The 25,426-nt window shown below is 46.7% G+C and overlaps 1 protein-coding gene across 3 annotated transcripts in view; it reads left to right on the top strand.

The window, feature by feature from the left end:
- Nucleotides 1-25,426, top strand: part of Vwa3b (von Willebrand factor A domain containing 3B) — a 195,408-nt gene that overhangs the window by 12,117 nt on the left and 157,865 nt on the right. For all 3 annotated transcript variants that reach the window (XM_076557482.1, XM_076557483.1, XM_076557481.1), the window contains exons 3-7: nucleotides 3,431-3,525; nucleotides 6,640-6,890; nucleotides 9,192-9,354; nucleotides 17,339-17,508; nucleotides 20,474-20,589. In XM_076557482.1, the coding sequence (XP_076413597.1) occupies nucleotides 3,431-3,525; nucleotides 6,640-6,890; nucleotides 9,192-9,354; nucleotides 17,339-17,508; nucleotides 20,474-20,589 (795 nt within the window). The remainder of the gene's footprint in view (nucleotides 1-3,430; nucleotides 3,526-6,639; nucleotides 6,891-9,191; nucleotides 9,355-17,338; nucleotides 17,509-20,473; nucleotides 20,590-25,426) is intronic.

Genomic DNA, 25,426 nt, shown 5'->3' with positions numbered 1-25,426 from the left:
TCCTGCCTCCACAAACCGCCCCTCTTCGGAGTTGAGATAGGATAGATGCTTCTGGCAAAGAAAGACTGAGGTTGCTGACTTGAAGTTCCTGAATCAGTGTGAGGTAAGAAGCTGAAATCTCAGAACTAGAGATTTCAGAGTCTGCAGATCTGTTGAGGGGGTTATTGATAAAGTGAAACTATCTGTTCTTTACTCTTGGCCGATGAGAGAGTTGGATTTAAGGCTTTACATCTTATCACAGCTCTTGTGATTTGGGACCAACCTGGCTAAGGAGGCTGTAAAAATGTATCCTTGACCTTACTGCCTTTGTTTCTTATTTTTTAGGGTTTTTTAAAAATCATTTGTTTGTTCATGTGTGTGTGTGTGTGTGTGTGCATGTGCCATGGCATGTGAGTGGAGGGTAGAGGTCATCTTTCTCCTCTACCGTGTGAGTCCGGGGGATTGAACTAAGGTCATGGGGCTTGGTGGCAGGTGCCTTCTATTCGCTGAGGCATCTTCATAGCTTCCTTTCCTCTTCTTTCTAAAAGATTTCTTTGAAAATTATTTTTAATTAGGTGTATGTGTGTGGGGGTATGTGTACATGAGTGCAGTGCCCTAGGAGGCCAGAGGTGACAGGTCCCCCCTGGAACTGGAGTTACAGGTGGTTGTGAGCCACCTAATACGGAGGCTGGGAACCAGACTAAGGTCTTCAGGAAAAGCAGTACATGCTCTCACCCCCTGAACCAGTTCTCCAGCCACCCCCCCCCCCCCTGCACCGGCCATGACACATCTTAGTTTGGTTTCTATTGCTGTGATAAACACCATGACCAAAAGCAACTGGGGAGGAAAGGGTTTATTCATCGTATAACACCCCAGGTACGGACTCCCATAGAAGAAACTGTTGGTGGTTTGAATGAGCATGTCCCCCATAATATCTGGCAATTGAATACTCCGTCCCCAGTTGGTAGTGCTATTTGAGGAGGCTTAGGAGGTGTGTCTTTGTTGGAGGAAGTACATCATTGTAGTTTGAGAGGTGAGCTCTCACCTGTTCCTGTTACCATTTCTGCCAGGCCACACTTCCCTGTCACTATGAACTCTAGTTCCCTGGAACCCTAAGCTCAAACAAACTCTTCCTTTTTGGTCGTTGTGTTTTATCGCAGTAATAAAAATTTAACTAATATAGAAGCCAAGACAGGCACTCAAGATGGACAGGAACTTGGAGGCAGGAACTGGAGGAGTGCTGCTTACTGGCTTAACTCCTCATGGCTTGCTCAGCTTGCTTTCTTATATACTCTAGGACCACCTGCCCAAGAATGGCACCCTCCCCACAGTGGGCTGGGCTCTTCCATCTTAAATATTAATCAAGAAAAATACCCCACAGGCTTGTCTACAGGCCAATCCGATGGGCACATTTTCTCAAGTGAAGTTCCTTCTCTCAGATGACTCAAGCTGTGTCAAGCTGACAAAAAAACTAATCAAGACACCTCCTTTCTTTCTTCCTAAAGAGAATTATTCCCTTCCTCTTCAGAGCTGGGAATCCCTGGGTTTGGATCCCCAGCACCCACATAAAAAGCCAGTGTAGTGGCACACTCCTGCAACCTAGTGGTGAAGAGGCTGACTCCCTAGACTCAGGGCAGAGATAGCGCTATAGTCAAGAATACAATCTCTGGGATTGATTGTCAAAATTTTAGTGAAGTCATCATTATTATAAGGATGTCTCTGAGAAGCCTTCCCCCTTTCTTCCTCCCAACCATCATAGTTCATCCTGAGAGGCTCTGTGGTCTACTGGCAATTCCATGAAAGATTAGACATGCATTTTAGGCAACATTGTATTCCCATCCAGTATGCCTTGCTCCTGACATGCGGAGGGTGCTAGGTAGAGCATATGCCTAGATATTTGCACAGCTGAGCAAATAATCCAGTAGTCGTTTGATGCAGAACTCAGTGTGCATTTCATCCAGCTACTGACCTACCTTTCTCAAGCCTCGGGCAAACCTTGTGGTTCTGACATCATGCTTGGCTCTCCTGGATCAATTACTTCCTCACTTCATTTCACTAAGTCATGAATCAAAACTTGAGCAGTAGGTCGGACCTAAGTTGAAGTTTTACATGTACTCATTATTTGTGGCCAATTGAAGAATCAAGTTTTCATTTTGAAATTTTCATCTGCATGTGTGTAGTGTGGTGTGCATGTGTAGTGTAACATGCTCCTGTGTGCTTACATGTGTGCATGTCTATGCCCCTATTTTTGGTTTATTGAGACAGTCTAATATGTATTCGGCTGGCTCTGATTTCCTCATTCTCCTACTTCTACCTCCCAAGTGTTAGGATTAAAAGAATGAGTTACCATGCCTAGTAATTTTTTTGTAAGTTGAGTCCAGTAAAATTTCAGGCGTTACACACAATGTTCATGTTGTGATTTTGAACTCTGCCCTAATTGTTCTAGATAAAAGTGTATCAGGATCCCAGACATTAGTAGGCTCCCAGACCTTAGCACACATGGCATTCAGGTTGTAAAACTCAGAATGTGGACAGCACCACCTGCCAAAAATGAAAACAAGGACCTAATCCACCAAAGTCCATAGCTCTGGACTTTGTGTCTCTAAGTGAACTAACTTTGCTTTGTGGCTTCTGTAGTTCTGCTTCGACTAACTGTTCTTGTTACCTGAAGTAAATCAACCAAGAACATGGTTTTTGTGTTTAAAAACTCATCTTGAGAAAGGCTCATTGTTACACTGCAATCCCAAGCACCCACTGTAGTCTCAGGTTGGCTAATAAAGACTTTCTTTTCTTTTTTTTTTTTTTTTAACAATACTATTCAGTTCTACATAACAGCCACAGATTCCCTTGTTCTCCCCCTTCCTGCCCCTCTCCCCTTCCCCCCAGCCCACCCCCCATTTCCATCACCTCCAGATCAAGGCCACCCCCGAGGACTGAGATCCACCTGATAGACTCAGTCCAGGCAGGTCCAGTCCCCTCCTCCCAGGCTGAGCCAAGTGTCCCTGTATAAGTCCCAGGTTTCAAACAGCCAACTCATGCAATGAGCACAGGACCCAGTACCACTGCCTGGATGCCTCCCAAACAGATCAAGCCAATCAACTGTCTCACCTATTCAGAGGGCCTGATCCAGTTGGGGGGCCCCTCAGCCTATGGTTCATAGTTCATGTGTTTCCATTTGTTTGGCTATTTGTCCCTGTGCAATAAAGACTTTCTTTTGACTTAAATCCACGCCTGAGCAAAGAGCTAGATAATGGAGCTCGTTCTTCCTCTCTATTCACTCATGATTTTGAGGATTCTGCATGTCATAAGCACTTACATTTGTCATAGTTCTCAGAAAGACTTTATGACTTGGGACAGAATACAGAATCAAAATTTATTGAGAAAAATGTTTGAAAATAAACACGAGGAGCTCTGCTGATATAGCGTCTTGATTGTCTTTATAAAAATACAGATTATGTGACTTCTTTGAGGAGACTCGTGGCTTCCCGGTATGCTGACGGCCTGTTCCCACAGTTCTACACAGCAGAGGACGGCAGACTCTACAATGTAAGTCAGAGTTCCCGCAGTGGCCAGGTCTCATGAAAAGAGGCTGTAGTCACATTAAGATCCCCGGGGGTGGGGGGGGGTGGTAGTGGTGGTTAGCCAGGCAGTGGTGGCGCACACCTCTAATCCCCACACTCACGAGGCAGAGGCAGGTGGATCTCTGAGTTCGAGGCCAGCCTGGTCTACAGAGGAAGTCTCAAGACAGCCGGGCTACACAGAGAAATGCTGTTTTGAAAACCAAAATAACTGCAACAACAAAAGATCCTGGGGGTTGTGGAGATGCTGGCTTCAGGTTTTCTTTGGGCAGTGGTAGAGCGATGATGTGTGGTTAAGCACAGGGGAGGGAAAGCCCATGGCTTGAAAGAGGTGGAGAGCAGGAAGCTCTAGATCAGCTGCTTGATAATCAGCTCTTGACTACGTACCATCACTTTGTCTTACTTTGAAATAGAGGGTAAAGAAAAGACACTATGACATTCTCTGAAGTTACCCAGTGGAGACTAGGGGCAGGGTTAGCAGGTGGAGCCCTCCAGTCCGAGAGTTTACTCATATGACACTGGGACCCACAACTGGAGCTCATGGTCTTGTTGGAGACACATGCTTCATCCTGTCCAGAAGTAGATGTTTACCTATGTCAAGGTACATCTGTGTACCACCAGGACTGTGGTTTTCTAAAACAGCCATCCCTTGGAACTCAGAGGGCCTTTCCAGGACCCCTGGGTTAGTCAAGGTTGTCTAAAGGAATAGGATTAGTAGAAAGAATATTTTTTTAAAAGGGGACTTATTATAGTGGTTCACAGACTTTGGTCCAGCTTCTCCAACAATGACCACCTCCAGATGAAAAGGCCAAAATTTTGTAGTTGTTCAGTCCATGAGATGTCAGTCCATCATCCACTAGATGTCTCAGGATTCCGAAGAGCTGCTGGTCTTTTGTCTACATTGGAATCCTAGAGAAGTGGGCCCTGGGCTGGAGAGATGGCTCAGAGGTTAAGAGCACTGACTGCTCTTCCAGAGGTCCTGAGTTCAATTCCCAGCAACCTCATGGTGGCTCACAACCATCTGTAGTGAGATCTGGTGCCCTCTTCTGGCCTGCAGTCATACATGCTGCATACATAATAAGTAAATAAATAAATAAGTAAATAAATAAATCTTAAAAAAAAAAAGAAAGAAAGAAAGAAAAAAGAAGTGGGCCCTAACACCAGCAAAGGAATTCCTCAGCTACAGGATAGATGAACTTGCCAGCAGGAGTGAGGGGACAAGCAGGCAAAAAGAAAAAGCTTCTCTCTTCCCTGTCCTTTCATGTGGACCAGAAGGTGTAGCCCAGATTTAGGGTGGGCCTTTCCATCTTAAATGGTCCATTCAAGAAAATCCCTCACAGGAGTGCCAAGCTGCTTGGGTTTCAGCTGATTCCAGACATAGTCAATTAATATCCATCACAATCCTCAACAGATATCCCAATCCAGTATGCTCAATTCAGTTATGACGGAGCATGGTATTTGCTTAAAACCTATTTGATTCTCCTTTATACCTTAAGTTATCTCTAGGTGACTCATAATACCCAACACAATATAAAAGCTGTGTGAATACGTCTTACATCATATTGTTTAGGGGATAATAACAATAAAAACGCCTGTTCATAGTCATCATCTATGCAGTTCACTTTTTTTTTTTTTTTATATTTTCTACCCTACGTTGGTTGAATCTGATTATCCCTGTGGATAGGGAGGGCTGACTATATTTAATATTTTTAAATTGCTCTTCTGAGTTTGGTGCACTAGATCCATTTTTAACTGGTCCATATTAAAATCCCCGCAGAGCAGTGGAACAGATGTCTTTGTCCACAGACACCCACAGACATCCCCTGAGATCCTTCTGTGCGGTGACTTTTCTTAGGGGGCGCTAACAAACGTGTCGAACCCCAGATAGGGCACCGATGACAGACAAAAGAAAGGGTTCCACCCAAGTCTAATTTAGTGACCCAGGGAATTTACAGGGGTTACTCAAAGGAGCATAAGGGACTCAATGGTAACTGCATCATGGGGGAAAAGCCCACTATACCACGCATGGGTGATGAGCCAAGCTGCATCCCTACAGCTCAGTTATCAAGTGCGGTCCCTCCTCCACAGTGTAGGAAATAGCTCCACAACATGGTCTCATAACGAGGTCTTAAAACAGGAAATGAGGTATAGCAGGGGGGCGGGGGGCGTGGCTCAATGGAAAAGCACTTGTTGAGCATGCGCAAAGCCGCCCCCAGCACCAGTGGTGCTGGCCCTTGAGGAGCGAGCTCAAGAGAGAAGTGGAGATGCAGATGGGGTACGGGAAGGACTTTACCAGATCTTTTAAACGTTGGTTTCTCATAGCACAGGCCATAGCTTTTCCTTCTACTTCTCTGTTGTCTACCTCTTTGCTCTCTAAAAGGCCTTGCATTGGGTGCCAGGTCTCCTTGCCTGGTCTGCTTGAAGGATGTATACTGTACATACAAGATGCTGCCTGCAAGTCTCTGTCACCTTTGGGGGCATCCCGAAGTTATCAGTGGCAGCTGTGAATAACGAACGGGGTGACCCAGGTACAGGCGAGGCTGGTGGAGGAGAGAGCAGGCAAAGTGACAAAAAGTCACAACCATTAGAAGGAGTAACTGGGCTGCTGTTTTTACAAGGAATTGGAGATGTTTGCAGAAATACTTTGCAGTGTTTTACACAGGAAAACTTTTTAGTGAGACTTCAAAAAAAATTCTGTCTTGGCTGGTTTTTCTTCTACTCAGTTTTAAAAGTCTTGGCTGGTATTTCTTTCTTCTACTCAGTTTTAAAAGTGGCCCTGGCTGTTTTCTGGATATATATATAGTATATATATAAAATAAAGTAAGATAAAACCTGCAAGTTTTTTTTTTTTTTTTTTTTTTTTTTTTTTTTTTTTTTTTTTTTTTTTTTAGCAGTACAGTTTAAAGAGATCACATAATCTTTCTGAGAGGCTGGAATCTCCTTCCTGGGTCCTGTGGAGTTCGAAGGCCACCACAGACTCCTTCTAGGTGCACAGCTCCAGTCACAGTGACTGTGGGTCTAACTGCTTATTTTGCCACCGTCTCATTGTTTTTGATTTTTTTCCATTCTGATTTTCGTTCAGCTGACAGCGAAGTCAGAGCTGATCTACTCGTTTGTGGATTGTTTAACACAAGCCGTGGAGAGTTATAAGCAGCGGATGGACTGGCTTACCAGCGGGAGTCGGCAGATTTTTGGTGTCATCCTGGAACAGAGCATCACCATAGTACTGGATCTCAGTGACGTTCTGATGGAGGAGCTTAATCTGTGCCAGGATGCTCTGGTAATGGTCCTCCAGGAGCAGGTGGCTCTCATCACCAAGTTCAACATCATATGGTGAGTGCCCAGTGGAAACATTGGTCTCCGTGAAACTTCATACCGACATGCACATATTCAGAGTTAAGCAGCAGCCCTAACCCAGTTAGCCTGATGGCAAAGGAGGAGGATTATCATAATTCCGTACAATATACAATTTCAGCAGAAAACCCACGATGAATAATAAATCTTAGGGAGCTTTTATTTGCTTTTCTCGGGGCACCTTAGGTTTCGTGGTAAGAGAGATTTAGAAACCTGCTTTTCTTCAATACACTGGCAGGTCAAAAGATGAGAATATGAATTACACGTTCATATGATATGTATATATGTGTATATATGTGTATATATGTGTGTATGTAGTGAAGGTGCGAGTCTCGTTTTAGAACGGATAACATGATTAAAGGCCACAACTTCTGCTCTCTTTTCCAGACTGAATTTGTGACACACATTGACCTCTCTTATGAGTGTAAACCCCTTTAATCAGAACAACAGGTGGTTGCCTTTCTAGAATTGCACTTAATTTAGAGTTGTCATGATTGATTATTTATGGATTCTTGGAGCCACAGGAATGTGGGCCTCAGTGCTAACTTCTCAGCCACACACACCAGCGGTTGCACCTCCTTGACAACAAACATCTGGATAAGTGGGTGGAGGGCAATGTGCCTCATTGAGTTCTCTGTTGAATAATGCACTTTAATCTAAATAGAGGACGCCTTTGTGGGTGGGGTTCTGGTCCAGATCTTGCCTTTTGACACAGGTACGTTATTGAAGGAATTGAGTTTTTGATGTGCACAAAGCTTTTACCTTCTCAGACTGTTTACCACAGCATGTGTACCTCTCAACCCAGAGAAGCCCCACCAAGGGGACCCAGGTATGAGGCAGCTCTCCCTGTAGCAATGGGGCATTAGCTACAGCCAAGTCAACTTACTCGGCATTATGAACACAGATACATTCAAATCATTTCTCTTTTTGAGGGAGGGTGCCCTTCAGTCATTTCTAAACTCTAAATAAATGGTTTAAACAAATGCTCTCGGGATTTTAAAATGTATGTTCTGCTGAACTAAAAGCAGTACTATTTTTGACCCAGAAATCATAGTTGGTAGACTCTGTGAGGGCAATGAGAACAATGTCACTAGAAATAAATTCTAAAACAATGAGTTGCTACCAGCTTGTAAACCATAATACTGTAAGTTGTTTTGAATTTGCTATTGATAAAAGATAGTTTCATAATCCTGCCTGTTTAAGAAAATAATTTCTCAGCCGGGTGTGGTGGCGCATGCCTTTAATCCCAGCACTCGGGAGGCAGAGGCAGGCGGATCTCTGTGAGTTTAAGGCCAGCCTGGGCTACAGAGTGAGTTCCAGGACAGGCTCCTAAGCTACACAGAGAAACCCTGTCTCGAAAAACTAAAAGAAGAAAGAAAGAAAAGAAAATTTCTCCTAGTGTTTGTGTGTGGATGTGCACATGATCCTGTGCATATGCATGTGTGTTCAGATGTGTAGAGGTGTCTCTTTTCAATCACTTTTTTTTAAAACTCTTTGTTCTTTTGGGAGTCTGCCACCCAGCTCCCAAATAAATACACAGAGGCTCATTCTTTCTTATAAATGTCCGGCCTTTAGCTTGGCATATTTCTAGCCAGTTTTTCTTAAATTACCCCAACTATCTTTTGCCTCTTGGCTTTTGCCTTTCTCTGTTTCTGTTTATCTTTTCTTTCCTTCTTATTCCTTGTCTGGCTGTGTTGCTGAGTGGCTGACCCCTTGTATCCTCCTTTTCTTGATCCTCTCTTCTCTCTTTCTCCTTATATTTATTCTCTCTGCCTGGCAGCCCCACCTATCCCTCTCTTGCCTAGCTATTGGCCATTCAGCTCTTTATTAGACCAATCAGGTGTTTTAAGCAGGCACAGTAACACAGCTTCACAGAGTTAAACAAATTCAACATGAAAGAATGCAACACATCTTTGCATCATTAAACAAATATTCCACAGCATAAACAAATGTAACATGTCTTCAACTAATATTCCACAACAGCTCTTCACTTTATTTTTTTTTTCCTTGTTGAGACAGTCTTCCATGGAACCTGGAGCTCACTGATTGGCTAGATAGCAGGTCCAGGGATCCTCCTGTCTCCGCCTCCCCACTTTTGGGATTACGGTGTATGGTGATGCACTGCCTTGGTATGTGGGTGTGAAGAACCAAACTTTGGTCCTCGTGCTTACACAGTAGGCCTCTTGCTAAGTGGCCATCTCCTCAGCCCCTCGCTCTAGTTAACACTTGTGTGGTAGTGTTAATCGTGGTCTGGTGACTGCTACATATGGTTCCTTTCAGGGTTTCTGAAGAGCCAGTGAAATGGCAGGAATGTGCTATCGTTGTGACTGAACACTCCATAGCTGCTGCCATCTGCTGGGTCAAGAAAATGACTTTTGAGCTAATGGCTGTGGGAGAGGCTAGCTGCCTGGATGCTCTGCTGGAAGCTGGGAAAGATGAAACTGTAAGTGTGTATCCGTGGCTGGCCCGGGTCACCAAGGTGGCTTCAAGCTTAGCTGTATACACTTGGTGTCTTCACACTGCTGATCTGGGCCTCCTTCTAGTTGCTTCTTGTGGAAACCCTAGCATTATCACTGAGAGTACCTGCCTTAGCTTTCTGTCCAGTTGCTATGATAATATACCCCAACCAAAAGCAATTTTGGGGAGAAATGATTGATTTCTGTTCATGGTTCCAGGGGGAACAGTCATCATGGGGGATGTCACAGCAGCAGGAGCCTGAGAGCTGGTTACATTGTCCCCACAGTCAAGGAGAGAGAGAGAGAGAGAGAGAGAGAGAGAGAGAGAGAGAGAGAGAGAGAGAGAGAGAGAGAGACAGAGACCACAGTGACTCTCAGCTTATCTTCTGTTTTATACAGTCCAGGACCCAAACCTAGGGAACAATGCCATTCACCTTTAGCTGGGTCTTCCCATATCACGGAATGCAATCAAAACAATCTCCCACAGATATGCCCACAGGCCAACCTGATCTGGATAATCCTTCATTAAGCAGTTCTGCCCAGCTGATTCCAGATAGTGACAAGCTGACAAAACTAACCAGCACGATCCCCAAAGCATAATCCCATTCACCCCTGCACCCTAACCAGTCTAGAAGTTCCAGGTTTCAGATAGGGATCAAAGCGAAAGCTTTGGCGATGGCGGAGTTGGAGCAACCATAACGGGGCCCACATACTTGTCCAATGAGCCTACTCAAGCTTCTCTGTGGGGGTTACTAGGGCCTCGGGACAGAACTTTATGTAGCTACTTTGAAGAAAACACCCAGGAGTATGGCCAGGCCATGCATCTCTAACATATTTGTTCTAGTCTTGCCCTCCTGATGATTAGAGAAATGAATCTCTATTTTATAGGACATGGAGAAAGGTTGGGAGACTCCTCAAAGAATCCTGAGAACAAGGAAATAGCGTCCCGTCCCGTCCCGTCGTCCCCCCCCACCCCCACCCCCTCACCCCACCCCCCAACCCCCACCCCCCAACCCCCGCGCCCCGCACCCATGTTCTGACTCTTTCCCGATTCCTTCTCTTCCTGGAAGGAGGTATTATGTGTACCTAAGCTGATGAGCCTCTTGTGACGGTCAGCTGTAATTGTCAACGTGACACAACACAGAACCACCCGAGAAGAGAGTCTCAGTGAGGAGGCATCGTCTCCACTGGGTTGGGCTTGTGGGCACGTCCGTGTGGGGCTGTCTTAGTTGAAGTGGGAAGAGCCAGCCCACTACGGGCAGCCCCGTCGCCTAGGCAGGGCGGCCCCTGAGCTATGTGAGAGTGGAGAGATGGAGCTGAGCACAAGTAAGCGAACGTGCGTATGTCCATTTGTCTCTGCTCTCACTGTGGATGTCATGTGACCAGCTACTTCAAGCTCTATTGCCGTGACTTCCTCGCGGTGATGGACTGTAACCAGGAACTGTGAGCTCAAATACTTGGCTTTCTCATCGAAGTTGAGATTTGATTTTTTTTTTAATCACAGCGACAGAGATGAAACCAAGACAGCACCTGTCATCCATTCTGATGTACTGATATGTGGTTTTTGATTGGGACCTTTGATAATCGAACTTCTCCCGAGACAGATGAGAGAGAGGAGCAATGCCTCGTGTCTCCTTTAGCCACAAGGCATGCTTCTTTGAGTGACTCTGGTGATGGGATCCTTTAAGAGAGTGAAACAAGGCCAAGGAATTTCTCTGGGTGGGAGGGATTCCTTGGCCAGCTTCAACTCCTCCAGAGTGGGAGGTGGAGGTCTACTTGCCTTTGATATATAGATGTTAAATACTTGCTTCCTCTGTTCTGGAAGACCGGAGTCTCTGTAGGTTTTAATCTTGATGTAGCTGCATTCAGGAGTCTTTCTTTACTAAACAAACAAACAAACAAATGCTGGCACACCTCCATTGACCACCAGCCCATGTTTATCAATACTAAGGCGATGGTTTGAAATTGGGAACACATTTTTGCCCCCCTCACAAAGCCAGCTGAACACATGTTTTTTCCATTAAAGAAGAACCAAATACAAATCGCTTTGTTCTTTGGCCCTTCGAGTCTGTTTCGACATCTGCAAAATTCCAAGTGTCTGGATCTTAATAAGCATTCAAAATGGAATGTTTCCCAGGCTTTGTGTGTGTGTGTGTGTGTGTGTGTGTGTGTCCTGTCTTTGTGGAATCGACTATATCGATCACCACTGACTCTGGCTGTCTGATATGACTCCAATCTCCAGATGACCTTGCTTTCCTCTGTTTTCTCCCCTGGGTTCATCCCTACTTTAGAAAATATGAACAACCCAGTGAGTGCCAGGGGCGTCCTATAGAAGAAGAACCAAGAAAGGCGCCCGCAGGTCCTGACCACCGCATTCAACCTGCGGCCTAGAGCAAGTCCAAAGCGTATACAAACCACAGAAGTCCTTCACCAATAGCCTCTACCTGTGGGTGATCTCAAGGAAACTTCTAGTAAACACGGCTGTCTTGTGTATTAGAAACTTGCCATGCTCTGTCTTGTGGGAGTGAGAAACAGTATGCATGTGTGTGATGGGGGTGGATTGGTTCCCCTAAGGGCCCACTCCTCTGCTCCATGCCCCCTCGTGACCACCCTCTAGAGTTTCAGTTCATCCTTGTGGTCTGCTAGAAATAGAAAGGACTTAAATACAGTTGACTATCCCCAACTAGGCTTTTCCTACTGATGACAACCTGCTTTGTGTCGTCTTCCTCCATCCATGGGCCCTGGAACTCATAGACATTACTATCCAAAAAAAAAATTAACACGGAAGCCTATATTATGTGATGCCCATCTGTGGAGGAGACCACTGGTCTCATTCAGTACTGGGCTTGGTAACCTAGAAGAATGGACAAGAAGGGAGCCCTGAGAATGGGCCTTGGGGTCTAAGAGGGGCCCAGGTAGAGTGTGAGCGGTCAGTTTGAACCATGTCTTCGGTACTGGCAATCGCAGGGCACAGTTGAAGTCTGAGTCATCACCTGTGTCTCGTGCAAAAGGACCTGGTTCATGGGGGTGTGTGTGTGTGTGTGTCCTGTGAACTGTTGAGGCAATGCCTGGCAGGTGAGGACTGGGGTCCTCCGAGCCCAGCCGTGCTGGCCAGCACAGGGTTTGCAGCACAGTACCAGCAGGCCCTGGAAACCTGCAGACACAGAGCACGAAGGGTCTTTGGGAAAGAAAGGGCTGTTCAGCCGAGTCCTGGTCCTTGGTTGCCTTTGAAAGCTGTCTGAGGAGGTTTCGTTCATGCTTTCAGAAGGCCATCTGCCCTGCAGGATGCCCGGCTTCTGTTTTTGTTTCTATCAGCCTTTCTTTCATGTGACTGGAAGGCACACATTGAGATTTGAGGGTTTTTAAGTCATATTCACAGGAGGATAAGTGAGTGAATTAAAAGACAGACTCTCCAGTCCCCTGAGGTGCCTGCCCTGCTGATTACCAGACTGTCAGTCTGTAAAACTGACATCTCACTTGTTTCCTTGAAGCAGTTTGGACAGGTGTGAAAATTTTCCATTGTGTCCCTGATGCCTAATCAGGGCGCTTGAAATGTTTATTGGACAGTGAAGGAATAAAAAGGAAATACTGTCTATATGGTTGAGTTTGGGAGCTAGGTGTAGGCCCAAGGGGTTCTGGTCCTGAACACGTCACATAGAATTGAGTTTTGTTTGTTTGTTTTCAATTGAAGAGATGCGGATGGTGCTGGGCCAGGCAGGTGATTTTGCTGAGCCTTATAGGACTCTAGTGGAGACAATGGGTGGAACACAATCCTTAAAGCCTGGAAGCGCAGATAGTCAGTGATGGTCCAGGGTGTTAGGAGCGATCCGAGAAGCCACCTAGAACTGATCCCAATACTGACCATAAGGAAGAGTCATCACCATAAGGGAATCAGAAAATCAAAGTGGTCCAAAGAAGGAAAGGACTGTCAGAGAGATGGGGAGGACCAGGAGTTCAAGCCCCAGGCATGGAGTTGGTTTAAAATGCTACAGTGTTACGCTGTATGAAGAGAGAGGCAGTCTTCGTCAGCCTCTTTGCTATGCTTGGGACTGCTCTCCATTTTGCTTCTTGAGGCGGGAAGATTTTATGCCCGAGGCTTTGGGATGACCGCCAGCTTGGACAGGTGGCAGAGAGGATAGCTGGAGTAGAAGCAGCATCTGTTCCCTGTCTGTTTCTTCCTTTTCTTCCTTCCAAAGTGGATGCTAGGAAGATGCCAAGGTCTCTTTGTCTGGGCAGAATGCAGGTTGCCATGCAGTGGTCCAGACTGAAATAGGACATAAAGGTGCTATCCTAATTCTCTCTCTCTCTCTCTCTCTCTCTCTCTCTCTCTCTCTCTCTCTCTCTCTCTCTCTCTCTCTCTCTCTGTGTGTGTGTGCACATCTGTGTGCATTTCTCTGAAGGCCCGAGGTCTTCAGATGTCAGATATCTTCCTCAACTGCTCTCCACCTTGTTTTTTGAGACAAGGTCTCTGATTGGACTTGGAGCTCCATGATTGCCTGGACTATCTGCCCAGTGAGCCCCATGGGTCCCCCAGTTTTGTACCCCAAGCGCTGTGGTTATAGGCACTCACCACTCCCGGAGCCCGAATCTTACAAGAGTGCTGGAGATCGAATTCAGGTCCTCGTACTTGAGCCGCAAGCCACATTATGGGCCGGACCCCCCCCCCCGACTTTACCATTCTATTTTATGTGGAATAAATGGCAGAAGCATTTAGCTCACTCCAAAGAGGCTGAACACCTCAGTGCGGCAAAGGCAGTTTTCAGTTCAATGACATCTCAGGGGAAAAGCATCTCTGCACAAGAGTTTCTGATGCTTGGGCCATTGCCAGCAGCAGCGACGCATCCTGCCAGAGTCCACAGGCACAGCACTCCTCATCTCTAGGTCTTTATCTCCTTTTGCTCTCACAGACCCTACAAGGTATTCTGTATGTTCCCTGTCTTGGGCCATGTGTCATTTCTACATTATATTTGTGTGTGTGTGTGTATATGTATACATATATACACGTGATATTTCTACATTACATCTGAGCACAGAGGCAACTGGAAAAGGCTTGTGAGCAACAGCACCCCGTTTGTCCACCTGGCACAAGGGCTGGGTCACACCAGGAAGAACGGCCTGGGATGCATTTGCTGGAAGAAACAATCCAGTCAACGTAAAGCTCCATGGAATGCTGTTTCTTGGATTTTTCTTTTCCTGCCTGCTGGGTGGCTGGTGGGAGGAGATTTACGGCATCCACCAGGCTTTACTTCCTAGCAGTTACTTCCTTTAAAAATCTGGGAGCTGGTGTTGACAGACTGGAGAGGAAGAGGTGTGGGAGGGGGCGGGGCTTTCCTGTGCCTGCTGGAGGAGGTAGTGGCTGACATCCTCTGGTCTGGCTTCTCACTCTGGCCATCTAACTCGCAGCCTGGGTCCTTGGTCCCCTGTCCTTCTGGCCCCCTTGGACACCAAGTATGCTCTCTCTGCTGTAGACATAGGCTCCTAACCAGCTGGGCAGCCAGCCATGAGTCCATCCCCTCTCTACCAGGTTTAAAGCTGAGGGGAAACATTGATTGACTAGCTTCAGCTCTAAGGGGTTGAGATTAAAGCATAAATAAGTCATGGGCCCCAAGAAGCCTGTTTCTCACCCATGCAGTGGCCTTGCGGAGGCCTCTGCCCAGTTCTCTGTGGAAGTGATCAAGTACAGTGATTCTGAGGGACAGGTTCAGATGGTGTCTAGTCTTGACTTGCTTTGATTTGTACTTTCGCAGGTTTCTGTAAAATACACATATGAACAATAGAGTAGATTCCCAAAGCGTAGAAAACTAAGCCATGGCTGGGTGGTGGTGGTGCATGCCTTTAATCCCAGCACTCGGGAGGCAGAGGCAGGTGGATCTCTGTGAGTTCGAGGCCAGCCTGGTCTACAAAGCGAGTTCCAGGAAAGGCACAAAAGCTACACAGAGAAACCCTGTCCCAACCCCCCCCCAAAAAAAAGAAAAAAAAAAGAAAAAAGAAAAAGAAAAAGAAAAGAAAAGAAAAGAAAACCAAGCCATGAAGGGTAAGTTGCACTGTCTCATTTTGACCTAAAGATAGATCACTTGCCTGAGTTCATACATCATGTCAGGAGGAGAGCAAGAGTGATGGCATTGAGGACATGTCTCATAGGCCCCTTTGGTGGGCTTTATATATCCCTGGATTGTGCTGAGAACACTTATTTTTGGTGATGTGTGCATCTTCCGGAATCCCTGGATTTAGGATGAACATGTCATTGTAGTCAAGGAAGTAAGTCATTTTCGTTAAGACAAGCCTCGCATGCTTTCTCTCATAGAAGCTCACACTGGAGCGGGTGGACGTGGAAGAGGCGTATCTGTTACTTTTCTCAGTGCTGGGACAGAATGCTCAACAAAAGAAGGGCTCATTGGCTCTCAGTTTAGGAAGGGACATTGTCCATCACTGTGGGGAAGGGATGGTGGCAGGAGGGCTCATTGGCTCTCAGTTTAGGAAGGGACATTGTCCATCACTGTGGGTAAGGGATGGTGGCAGGAGTGTGACGTGCTTCATGGCAGTCAGGACACAGAGCAGACAGGAAGCAGAACCGGACTATGACACCCCAAAGCCCGCTTCCAGGGACCCACTTCCCTCAGCAAGGCTCCACTTCTTAAGGGTTATAGAACTTTTCAGAACTGTATCACCAGCTGCGGGTGGAGTTGTTGAAACAAATGAGTCAATGGGGAACATTTCACATCTAATCTGCAACAGGAAAGGGACAAGGAACAAGAGGGAGACAAGAGAGGGTAGAGGTATCCAGGATTTTGTATAATTAGTTACATCAACATAAAAGGTGTATGTGTAGTGTAGTGTATGTATGTGTGTGTTATGTTTGAGTGTGATGTCTAGTATATGTGTTGTGTGCCTGTGTGGTGGTAATGGTGTATGTGTGTGTGTAGTATGTACAGTGTAGGTGGTTGTAGTGTGTGTGGTGTATGTGTAGTATGGTTTATGTGTGTGTATAATGTGTGGTATGGTATGTGTCTATGGAGTATGGTGTGTATGTGCGGTGTGGTGTGTGTGTATGGGGGCATGGAGTATGTGTGTGTGTATGTAGTATGTAGTATGGTGTGGGGGGTATGGTGTATCGGGGGTAGTATGTAGTGCGCATGTTGTGTTTGGTGTATGCGAGTGTGATGTGTGATATGTGGTATGTGTGTTAATTATGTGTATGTGTGTGTTGTGGTATGTGGTGTGTGTGTGTGTGTGCAGGGTATGCAGTGTGTGTGTGTGTGTGTGTGTGTATAAAGTGTGGTGTGGTGTGGGGGGTATGTGTGAGTGTGGTATGTGGTGTGTGGGTATGCTGTGTGTGTATTGCTTCTGACATGATTGTCCATTCAGCATTCTGCTCTGGCACAGCTGTGTGGAGCAGAGCCGTGCGGGCACACCCTTCTCCTGACCAGCTGCATGGAGTCAGGACAGCCTCATCTCCTCAGGCATGTGTTTCCCTAGTGTGGCGAGAGCAGAGGATGAGCCAGCTGGGAATACCCCCTCTCTTCTGCATCCTGCCCCAGATTGACAAGGGATGAGTTTGTGCTGTAGAGTTCTGGCACCACCCGAGGAAGTGGATAATAATATGCTCCCTGTTCTCAGGGGCTGGCTGGGCCAAAACTTTCTCTTTTTTTTTTTTTTTTTTTTCTTGAAAACTACCTTTCCTCTCCTGTCTGTGTACCTGCGGGCCTGAGGCAGCAGTTCTTCTCATATCTGCCAACTATGTCTTCTTTGTGTAGCCCCCAAGGACCGCCGCCGCCACTGTGAAAAGATCTTGAGTGATTCACTTGCTGGCCTTGCCTCTCAACGTCATCGCAGGACACCAAGCATAACTTCTGTTCTTTCTGTCCTTTCTCTCTGGCAGCAATTCGAAAATGTGTTGCTGATGAGCCTAGTGCGAGGCTGGGGTGTACAGCAGGCCCATAAGCCGTCGTCATTGGTGCCTCTGTCTTGCAGATCGAAGCCATTTACTACTTTGTGGTGGGGGATGTTCCGGAGGAGTCCCAGGAGCTGCTTCTCCAGAGGGTTTTGGAGATCCCATATCCAGTCTGCACAGTGTCCTTCAACGCCAAAGGAGAAGAAACTGTAGCTTTCTTAAAAAAGCTGAGCACCGAGACCGACAGCAGGTAGGCAGAAGACGCACTCGGGAGGGCCCGAGCATGGGTGGCCCGCTTATAATCTAGATGCCTACCCAGTATGTCCTTGTGTAAGTCTCCGTGGTTTGTGTACCCTTTTCTTTATCATCCATCGATCCAGGCCTTCTGTTTTGACGTCTTGCAGTCTTTTGGACTGGAGAGACTGCCCTCCCGGTCAGCTAATTCCTAGAGACAGTAAGTACTGCCTGGAGGTTACAGGCTGTCACGCTCAGGCCAGTTATTACCCCAGGGCCAGACACTGGACATCTTATTGCTCCGCATCCTATTGCTCACTGCAATTGGTCACATCAGCCAATCTTTTCTTGAACATAGAGATTATTGCATATTAAAGAAGAGGGAATTGTTAGTGATATGGAGGCCTGGACTTAGCCTTTATTGACTTGACCAAAGGCAAGCCAGAAATACATATGTTCCCCCACCATTTTGCCTAATAGAGTTGGTGGAAATGCTGTTCCTTGCCCACCGCTGTAGGAATCCTGACTTCCCAGGTCTGAAGAGGGTCAGGACTCTTCGTGTGCTACAAGGACCTTCGAGAATCTGAGCTCACCACCCCAGAAACTCTGTGAACACTTGGAAATCACCAGGCACCAGACGTTGACCCAGGGATGCTGAGTATCCCCAAAAACACAAAAGGGGGCTCCTCATCCACTCTCTCCAGGGTAGAGAGAAAGACAGCTGGCAGGATTCTCTCTCTGCCTTGCCTCCCATCTCCTGGGGAACTTTCTCCAGGAGGTTCAGCGCTCAGGGAGCAACAATTGTCACAGGCAGTGCTGATTCAGCTACTGGCTTTCAGATCATCCATTGCAGGGTGTCCGGTTTGCATAAAACAGTCAGTGGAGGTGTGCCATCCTCCGCGTGCTCTGGACCCTCACACGGGAGTCCCCTGCACACGCCTCGGTGCTTCTGCCTGAGGTAGTATGGGCTCAGACACACCATGCCTTCTGCTGTTCCTTTGTGCTCTGGACTTCCGGGCCCAGCTAGAGGACAGAGAATACCCAACTGGAAACTGCCTTTCTGGTTTTAGCTTGCTCTCTGCCTAGTCCATGGGCTCTCCACTGGCCTCTGATTCCCCACCAGCACAGTGTCCAAGGCGGTGTTCGTGTGGAGCCGCCAGTGTGGGGTGGGTGCTGTGGTGGAAGTAGTACTCTCCAAAGAGCCTTTCATAATTGTGTCTCACCCCATTAGAGGAACTTCCACCCTGCTCTCTTTTCTAATCTGGAGAAGAGATTAGAGAGTGGAAAGTTCTAGACACCCAAGGCCTTGGCACTCAGGGTCAGGGTCTGCCAGGATAGACCTCACACCCCCCCCCCCCCCACACACACTATGCCCTATCAAATGGGCACCAAAGGAGGAGAACTGGCCATTTCCGCTCTGGAAAGTGCCCACAGGAGGCAGGCATAGGCAGGCTGGGTGCCCCGGCCACAGGGCCACAGGGCCACAGGGCCACAGGGATGAGGCTGTCTTGGTCATTGCTACCAAGTCACTGTGCCAATCTCAGCTGAAGCTCTTTAGGAAAATGACAGTCTTGACACAATCCAGGAGGCCCCGAGACTGCCCCCACTTTCGTTCACTTATCTGTCCACTCCGAGTGGCCCGGCGGGATTCCCTGAGTTGCATTAGCAGTGACAAGCAGAGGCTGATCTCTGAGTACCACCTGAGTCTTCCTTCGTGAATCCGAAGCTAAGGTTCTATCACTGACTTTCTGGCTTACAGGTGAGGGGTTTCAGGAGTGCAACCTAGGGGCTGAGGATGTAGCTCAGGGTGCCTGACTAGTGTGGGTGAGGGCCTGTGATCCAGCTGTAGCACTGCACAGAAGGCGGAGAAAGAAAGAAAAAGTGAGGCTAGCCCATCACTTTGGACCGCACCAACAGCTGCAAGCTTACCGTGCACATGAATCCTCCGGGGGAATCTTGTTAAAGCCATGTCCTGACTCAGCAGGTCCAGGCAGGAGCCTGGGATCACGGATCTCTCTCCAGCTCCCCGGCGACACTGCTGCTGTTCTTTGGACCACACTTGGAGCTGGCAGGCCCTCAAAACTTGCCCACACAGGAATTCTTTTCATTAGCTCTTAAGCTCAAAGCCTGGGGCAGTATGTGTTTGCTGAGTTACAGTTGACTGAGGCCACTCAGCAGCAGGCAAATTAGTCAAGGCTGTCTGTACCCCCGGCTTTCAGTGCTGAGCCAGTCGATGCTAATGGCTGCTAGTGGGGTCCCCCATTTGATGCCTGGGCCATCAAAACAGTGTTAATGTGATAGAGACTTAGAGACAAAATAGCACTATCATTTCCTAGGCTCAAGAAATACCATCTGGTTGAGCTAATTAATATAATGAAAAGCCACACCACCACCTAAAATCCCAAGCCATTTTCGTGTGTGTGCATGAGGCTGTGTATGGAGGCCAGAGCCAATGTTGGACATTTTCCCTAGTCCCTTGCCACCTTATTTTCTGAGACAGGGCTTCTCACTGAACTTGAAGATCACTGATTCACTTAGGCTGGCTGGCCATCAAGCTCCAGGAGTCTGTCTGTCTATATCTCATCAGTGCCGGGATCATAGATGTATGCTGCAACCCTGGCTTCATATGTGGGTGCTGGGGATCCAAACCCAGGTCCCAGTGCTTGCTCAACAAAATGAACTGAGCAGTCTGCCTGGCTTTGGACTGTGGGAGTTGACAAGACAAGGTATAGGGAAATCAGAGAATATGGTTAAGGTAAAGAGACTTGGCATTGGGTGTAGAGAGTTGTACGCCTGTAGTCCCAGCTACTTGGGAGATAGAGGCAGGAAGATTGTTTGAGCCTAGAATTTCAGGGCAGCATAGTGAGACCCAATCTTGAGAAAACAAAACACAAAACCAAGATTTGGAACACCAAAGACAGCAAATTGACTGAGAGAGTTGATAGGCATGTGCCTAATACAGAACACCTTTCATGTTTCAGATTCCATGCCTTTGCTGAGAGGACAGAGTGTCTAGAATTCTCTGCGTTTTCCATGGAGGATGTTGACAGTTCAATGACTTGGAATTCAAGGAAACTGAAAGGGAGACTCCCTCCAGGTACCTGGAATCCTGAAGGAGCAGGATCACTTGTAATCTTAATCGTTTCAAGTGGTCTGCAGTACAGTTTGCCAATAAAGGACAAAGTAGGGACCACCCATATCTTTTGCATTATTTCTGTGGTACCAGGGTGCACCCTGTGGACTTTCATAGTGAGTTGGTCTATCTAGAAATCTCTTTAAATGTATCATTCACAATTTCTAGAAGATGTATCCCTAGCCATGCTATTGCTGGTTAGGTCTAAGGTAGGCAGAGCCACCCTGTTGCCTGGGCTAAGCTGGGATCCCTGCACTTCTCAGGATAGTGCTCTGTGGTTCTTGGAATGGAAGCTGTACTTGCAGCGGGAGCCTGCCCTTGTGAGGATCAAGGCAAAACAGGGACTTTTATGGAGGCTGAGGGAACCTCATTTTTCATTCAGGAATGTGGTCTAGTGAATGAGATCACAAATCAGGGAGAAAGGGAGCTATGATTCAGAAAGCCAGTAATGGAATTATTCTCAGAAAGCCAAGAGATGGGAATTCCTTTGGGGCTGATGAAATGGTGAAATGCTAGACACTGAGTAAAGACAGGGAAGGAAGGTCCTGTCTGATTATTCCATGACACAGCACAGCATGGTACCTAACTATGTGGAAATTGTTGTGCTTGGAATGGGATGTCCCCCATATCCTCAGGTGTTTAGATACTTGGTCCCCAACTGGTGATGGTGTTTGGAGAGGCCTAGGAGTTGTGGCCTTGCTTGGAAGTATGTCCCTTGGGGTGAGCTTTGAGGTTTAAAAGCCTCCCACCAACCCCACTTCACTCTTCCTGCTTCCTGCTTACAGTTCAAGATGTGAACTCTTTCCGGGCAGTGGTGGCACACACCTTTAATCCCAGGGAGGCAGAGGCAGGCGGGTCTCTGTAAGTTCAAGGCCAGCCTGGTCTACAGAGCGAGATCCAGGACAGCTAGGGCTGTTACACAGAGAAACCCTGTCTTGAAAAACCAGAAAAAAAAAAAAAAAAAAAAAAAAAAAGATGGGAACTCTTAGCCTGCTGCTCCCATCAGCATGCCTGCCTGCTGCCAGCTTCCCCACCACGATGGTGATGAACTCTCATCCCTCTGAAAGTCTACTCCCAAATAAACCCTATCTTCTGTAAGTTGCCTAAGTCATGGTGCTTTACCACAACAACGGAAAAAATAACTCCGACAGAAGCCTAAGAGAGCCAGTGCCTGCCTCTGCCCGTCTGCTCAACTGTAATTATCCAGCAGGCTTCTAGGTTCCGTACAAGGCAAACACAACTCCTTGGGTCTAGGGGAGAAGCTCAAGAGTCCTTGCTTTGCTTAACAGCACTGCCGAGGCTCAGAGGAGGAGGACATTCACATCATCATTTGGGCTGTGAGATGGAGAAGATGGCGGGATGTCAGGTCAGAAAGCCCGGACCCGACACACGCTTTGCATAGTCAAATTCTTCATGTCCCAGATTGCATCATAGCCAGGGGGAGATTTCAGTAGAGCACCGCTCTAGGTAACCGACACATTTTTCTGATCATGAAGTGGGCATGCCCAGAGGATTTGAGAAAATGATTGGTGCTTCAGTGTGCTCACTAGTCTTTTGTCAACTTGGCATAAGTGAGATCATTCGGGAAGATGGGACCCCAACTGAGGACTTGCCTGCCCCATACTCCTGGCCTGCAGGCAAGACTGTGGAGCATTTTGTTTAATTAATGATTGATGTGGGAGGGTCTGCATACTGTGGACAATGCCACAGTGGAGAACAGGAACTGTCACCAGCACCCCCAAGGCTTGTCAACTGTTACAAATGAGACTTGATTTTGACCTGTGCATTCTCTGGGGTCCTAGTCAGTTTGCTGCTGCTGCTGCTGCTGCTACGGCGGCACTGGAATACCTGAATAATTTATAAAGGATGGAGATGTATTTGGCTCATGGTTCCCAGAGCTGAGAAATCTAAGAGCACGTAGCTGGCATGGAGAAAGGTCTTTTATGCTGCATGCTCCCAGGGAAGAAGATGGAAAGGCAAATGGGGGAGAAGCTTGCTTTCATATCAAGTCCATCCTCACAGTGACTAACCCAAACCCACAATAACGCCATTCATTCATTCATGAGGGCAGAGTCCTTTTGACCTGGCCACCTCTTAGCAAGTCCCACCTCCCAGTTCTGTTGCTCTGGGGAATCACATACAAACCATAACACCTGACATCTGGTGACAAAGGAAACATCTGTCCACGTAGCTAGCATTTCCACAGCTACCACCTTCTCAGCTGTGGAAACAGACAACTTACAGTATGGATAAAAATATTTTCTAAGAATGAAGTGTTTGGCATGCCTTCATTTTAGTGATCATGTGTTCCAAATTTGGGAGGGAGGTGTAAGGTCCTAAACTTTCGATCTTGTCTATCTGTCACAATGCCCCAGAAATGCCAGCGTTTCAAAGTTGACTTCTTCCCACTCAAAAACTGCCCAGAAATCGTGGACAGATGATTTTGGTTTAGAAAATGTGTGGTTTCCAATTTCACCTGGGCTCCAGGAGCAGCTCTCCAATCTTTGTTGTTGTTGTTCCTTACCACACCAGCCGCTACAAGAATTTAGCGATTCTCGGTCTCCCAAACCTCCAACAGGGTGGTGGCATCTGACTCCTTAGGAGATAATTTTCTCTTCATTGGGGAGAAAGCAGCCTTTGGAGGGAGCGTTTAGACAAGCACAACTTAGAGAACTCACTTGCCAGTCTGAAAGTTCCAGGTGTTACTGACTTTGAATTCTACATACTTGGTTGTTAAAGTCTGGTTCTTCTCCTTGCTCTACCCCAGTGCAGAAACAAAACAAAAACAAGATGAAAGAACCACTCCGAAGCCAAGATGAAGAATAGTTTGTAAATTATAGTGTGTGTATATATATATGTTTATATATACATATATGCATATATTATGATACACATATATGACACACAGACATACTACCAATATCTTTAAGTGTATAGTTCAGCTTTATTAGGAATATTCACTTTCTGAGCAGCTGTCTCAGCTATTCAGCTCCCGAACTCTGTCTTTTCTAAAGAAAACTCTGCACCTAATGAAACAGTGAATTTCTCGTGTCTTATTTGGTTTGTGCCTCTGTAACAAAGCATCAGAGCCTGGATATTCATAAGGAACAGAAATTGATTTCTTGTAGTTGTGGAGGCTGAGCAAGCTAAGATCAAGGTGTCTTGTGAGCTTCCAAGATGACTGCTGTTGCTTCCTCCTCCAGGGGGGAACATGTGTGGTGTCCTCACTTGGCTGAAGAGACGAAAGGGCAGGCAGCAGCCTACAGAGCTCTCTTCAGTGCCCCCCTCTTTCTTTAAAAAGTATTTTACTGCAGTGTGTGTGTGTGTGTGTGTGTGTGTGTGTGTGTGTGTGTATGTGAACACCTGTGTCACAGCATGCATCTGGAGGTAAAAAGACAAATTGCAGGAGTGGGTTTTTGCATTTCACCAGGTGGGCCCTGGGTAGCAAATTAAGTCCTCAGGCTTGGTGGCCATCTCCGCTGCCCTAGGAAGAGTGCTGCTCCATTTGCAGGAGAAGAGCCCTCATGACATAATCATTTCCCCAAAGCTCTTACCCCCACTTACACTACCACTTACACTTAACACTATTGGAGTGTTAGGTTTCACCATAAGAGCTTAGGACATACACTTAAATCATATCACCCCATCCCTTGATAGCTTGTGTTCTGTGATTGACTATTTTTTCTTTTCACTTAGCATGATGTCATCTCTCTCCTTTAAAAGAACAGTATTTTTTCTAATGACTTTTATTATTATTATTATTATTATTATTATTATTATTATTATTATTATTTTGGACAGAGAAATACCTTAGTTGGTAAAGTACTTGCTGCACATGCCCGAAGACCCAACTTCAACCCCCAACACTCATGTAAAAAGTTGACTGTTGCTGGACACCTATAATAGCTGCACTGAGGAGTTAGCTGTTGGGGGCAGGAGGGGCCCTGGAGCTTGCTGGCCTGCCATCTTAGACAGTCAGCAAGCTCCAGGTCTCAAAAGAGAAGATGAATAGCAACAGAGTGACTGAGGAAAACACCTAACATTGACCTCTGGCTTACACATTCACATATAAAACCGAGAGGGTGGGTGGGAAGGGGGGAGAGAGAGAGAGAGAGAGAGAAACATACACAGAGACAGACAGAGACACAGACACACATGCACACACACACACACAGAATTAAAATAATCCATGTATATGTGTGGTGTATACTCATCTCTGTGTATGGATACACATTCCATGCCCAAATATCTTGCGCTAACACTCTCTTCTGGATTCCTTGAGACAGAGTCTTCTACTGAACCCAGAGCTTGCTGTTTTTTGATGAGGCTGCGTGTCCAGTAAGTCCCTGAAAGCCCCTCAATGGTTGAGTTCCAGGCATTCTTGCCCACACCAGACTTTTATGTGGGTGTTGGTAGTTTAAACTCAGTCTCCTCAGTCCTAAATTAACGTTTACTTGTCATTAAAAATAATTTAATTATAGCATTTTTATACTTTCTTTGTTTTGGCTGATCCTGCTTTTTCCATAAGTCTCCTCCACTCCTGTTTCCCCTTTCTGGCAAGTTCCCCCTTCTCGTGATCCCCATACACACACACACACACACACACACACACACACACACACACACACACAATAACTGCAAGTCCAAGATCTTCACTTAATGCAATAATTCCAAGCTCCACCCATCCACCATTTTCTTGCCACTGTCATGATTTCATTTTCCTTCGTGGCTGAATGAAATGCCATCGTGCATATGTGTCACATCTTCACACACTCACCTGTCTGTGGGCACGTCTTAGCTA

This window comes from Peromyscus maniculatus, chromosome 21 (genome assembly GCF_049852395.1).
Source record: "Peromyscus maniculatus bairdii isolate BWxNUB_F1_BW_parent chromosome 21, HU_Pman_BW_mat_3.1, whole genome shotgun sequence".
NCBI classification, from domain to species: domain Eukaryota; kingdom Metazoa; phylum Chordata; class Mammalia; order Rodentia; family Cricetidae; genus Peromyscus; species Peromyscus maniculatus.
This window is presented reverse-complemented; position numbering and strand designations above follow the sequence as displayed.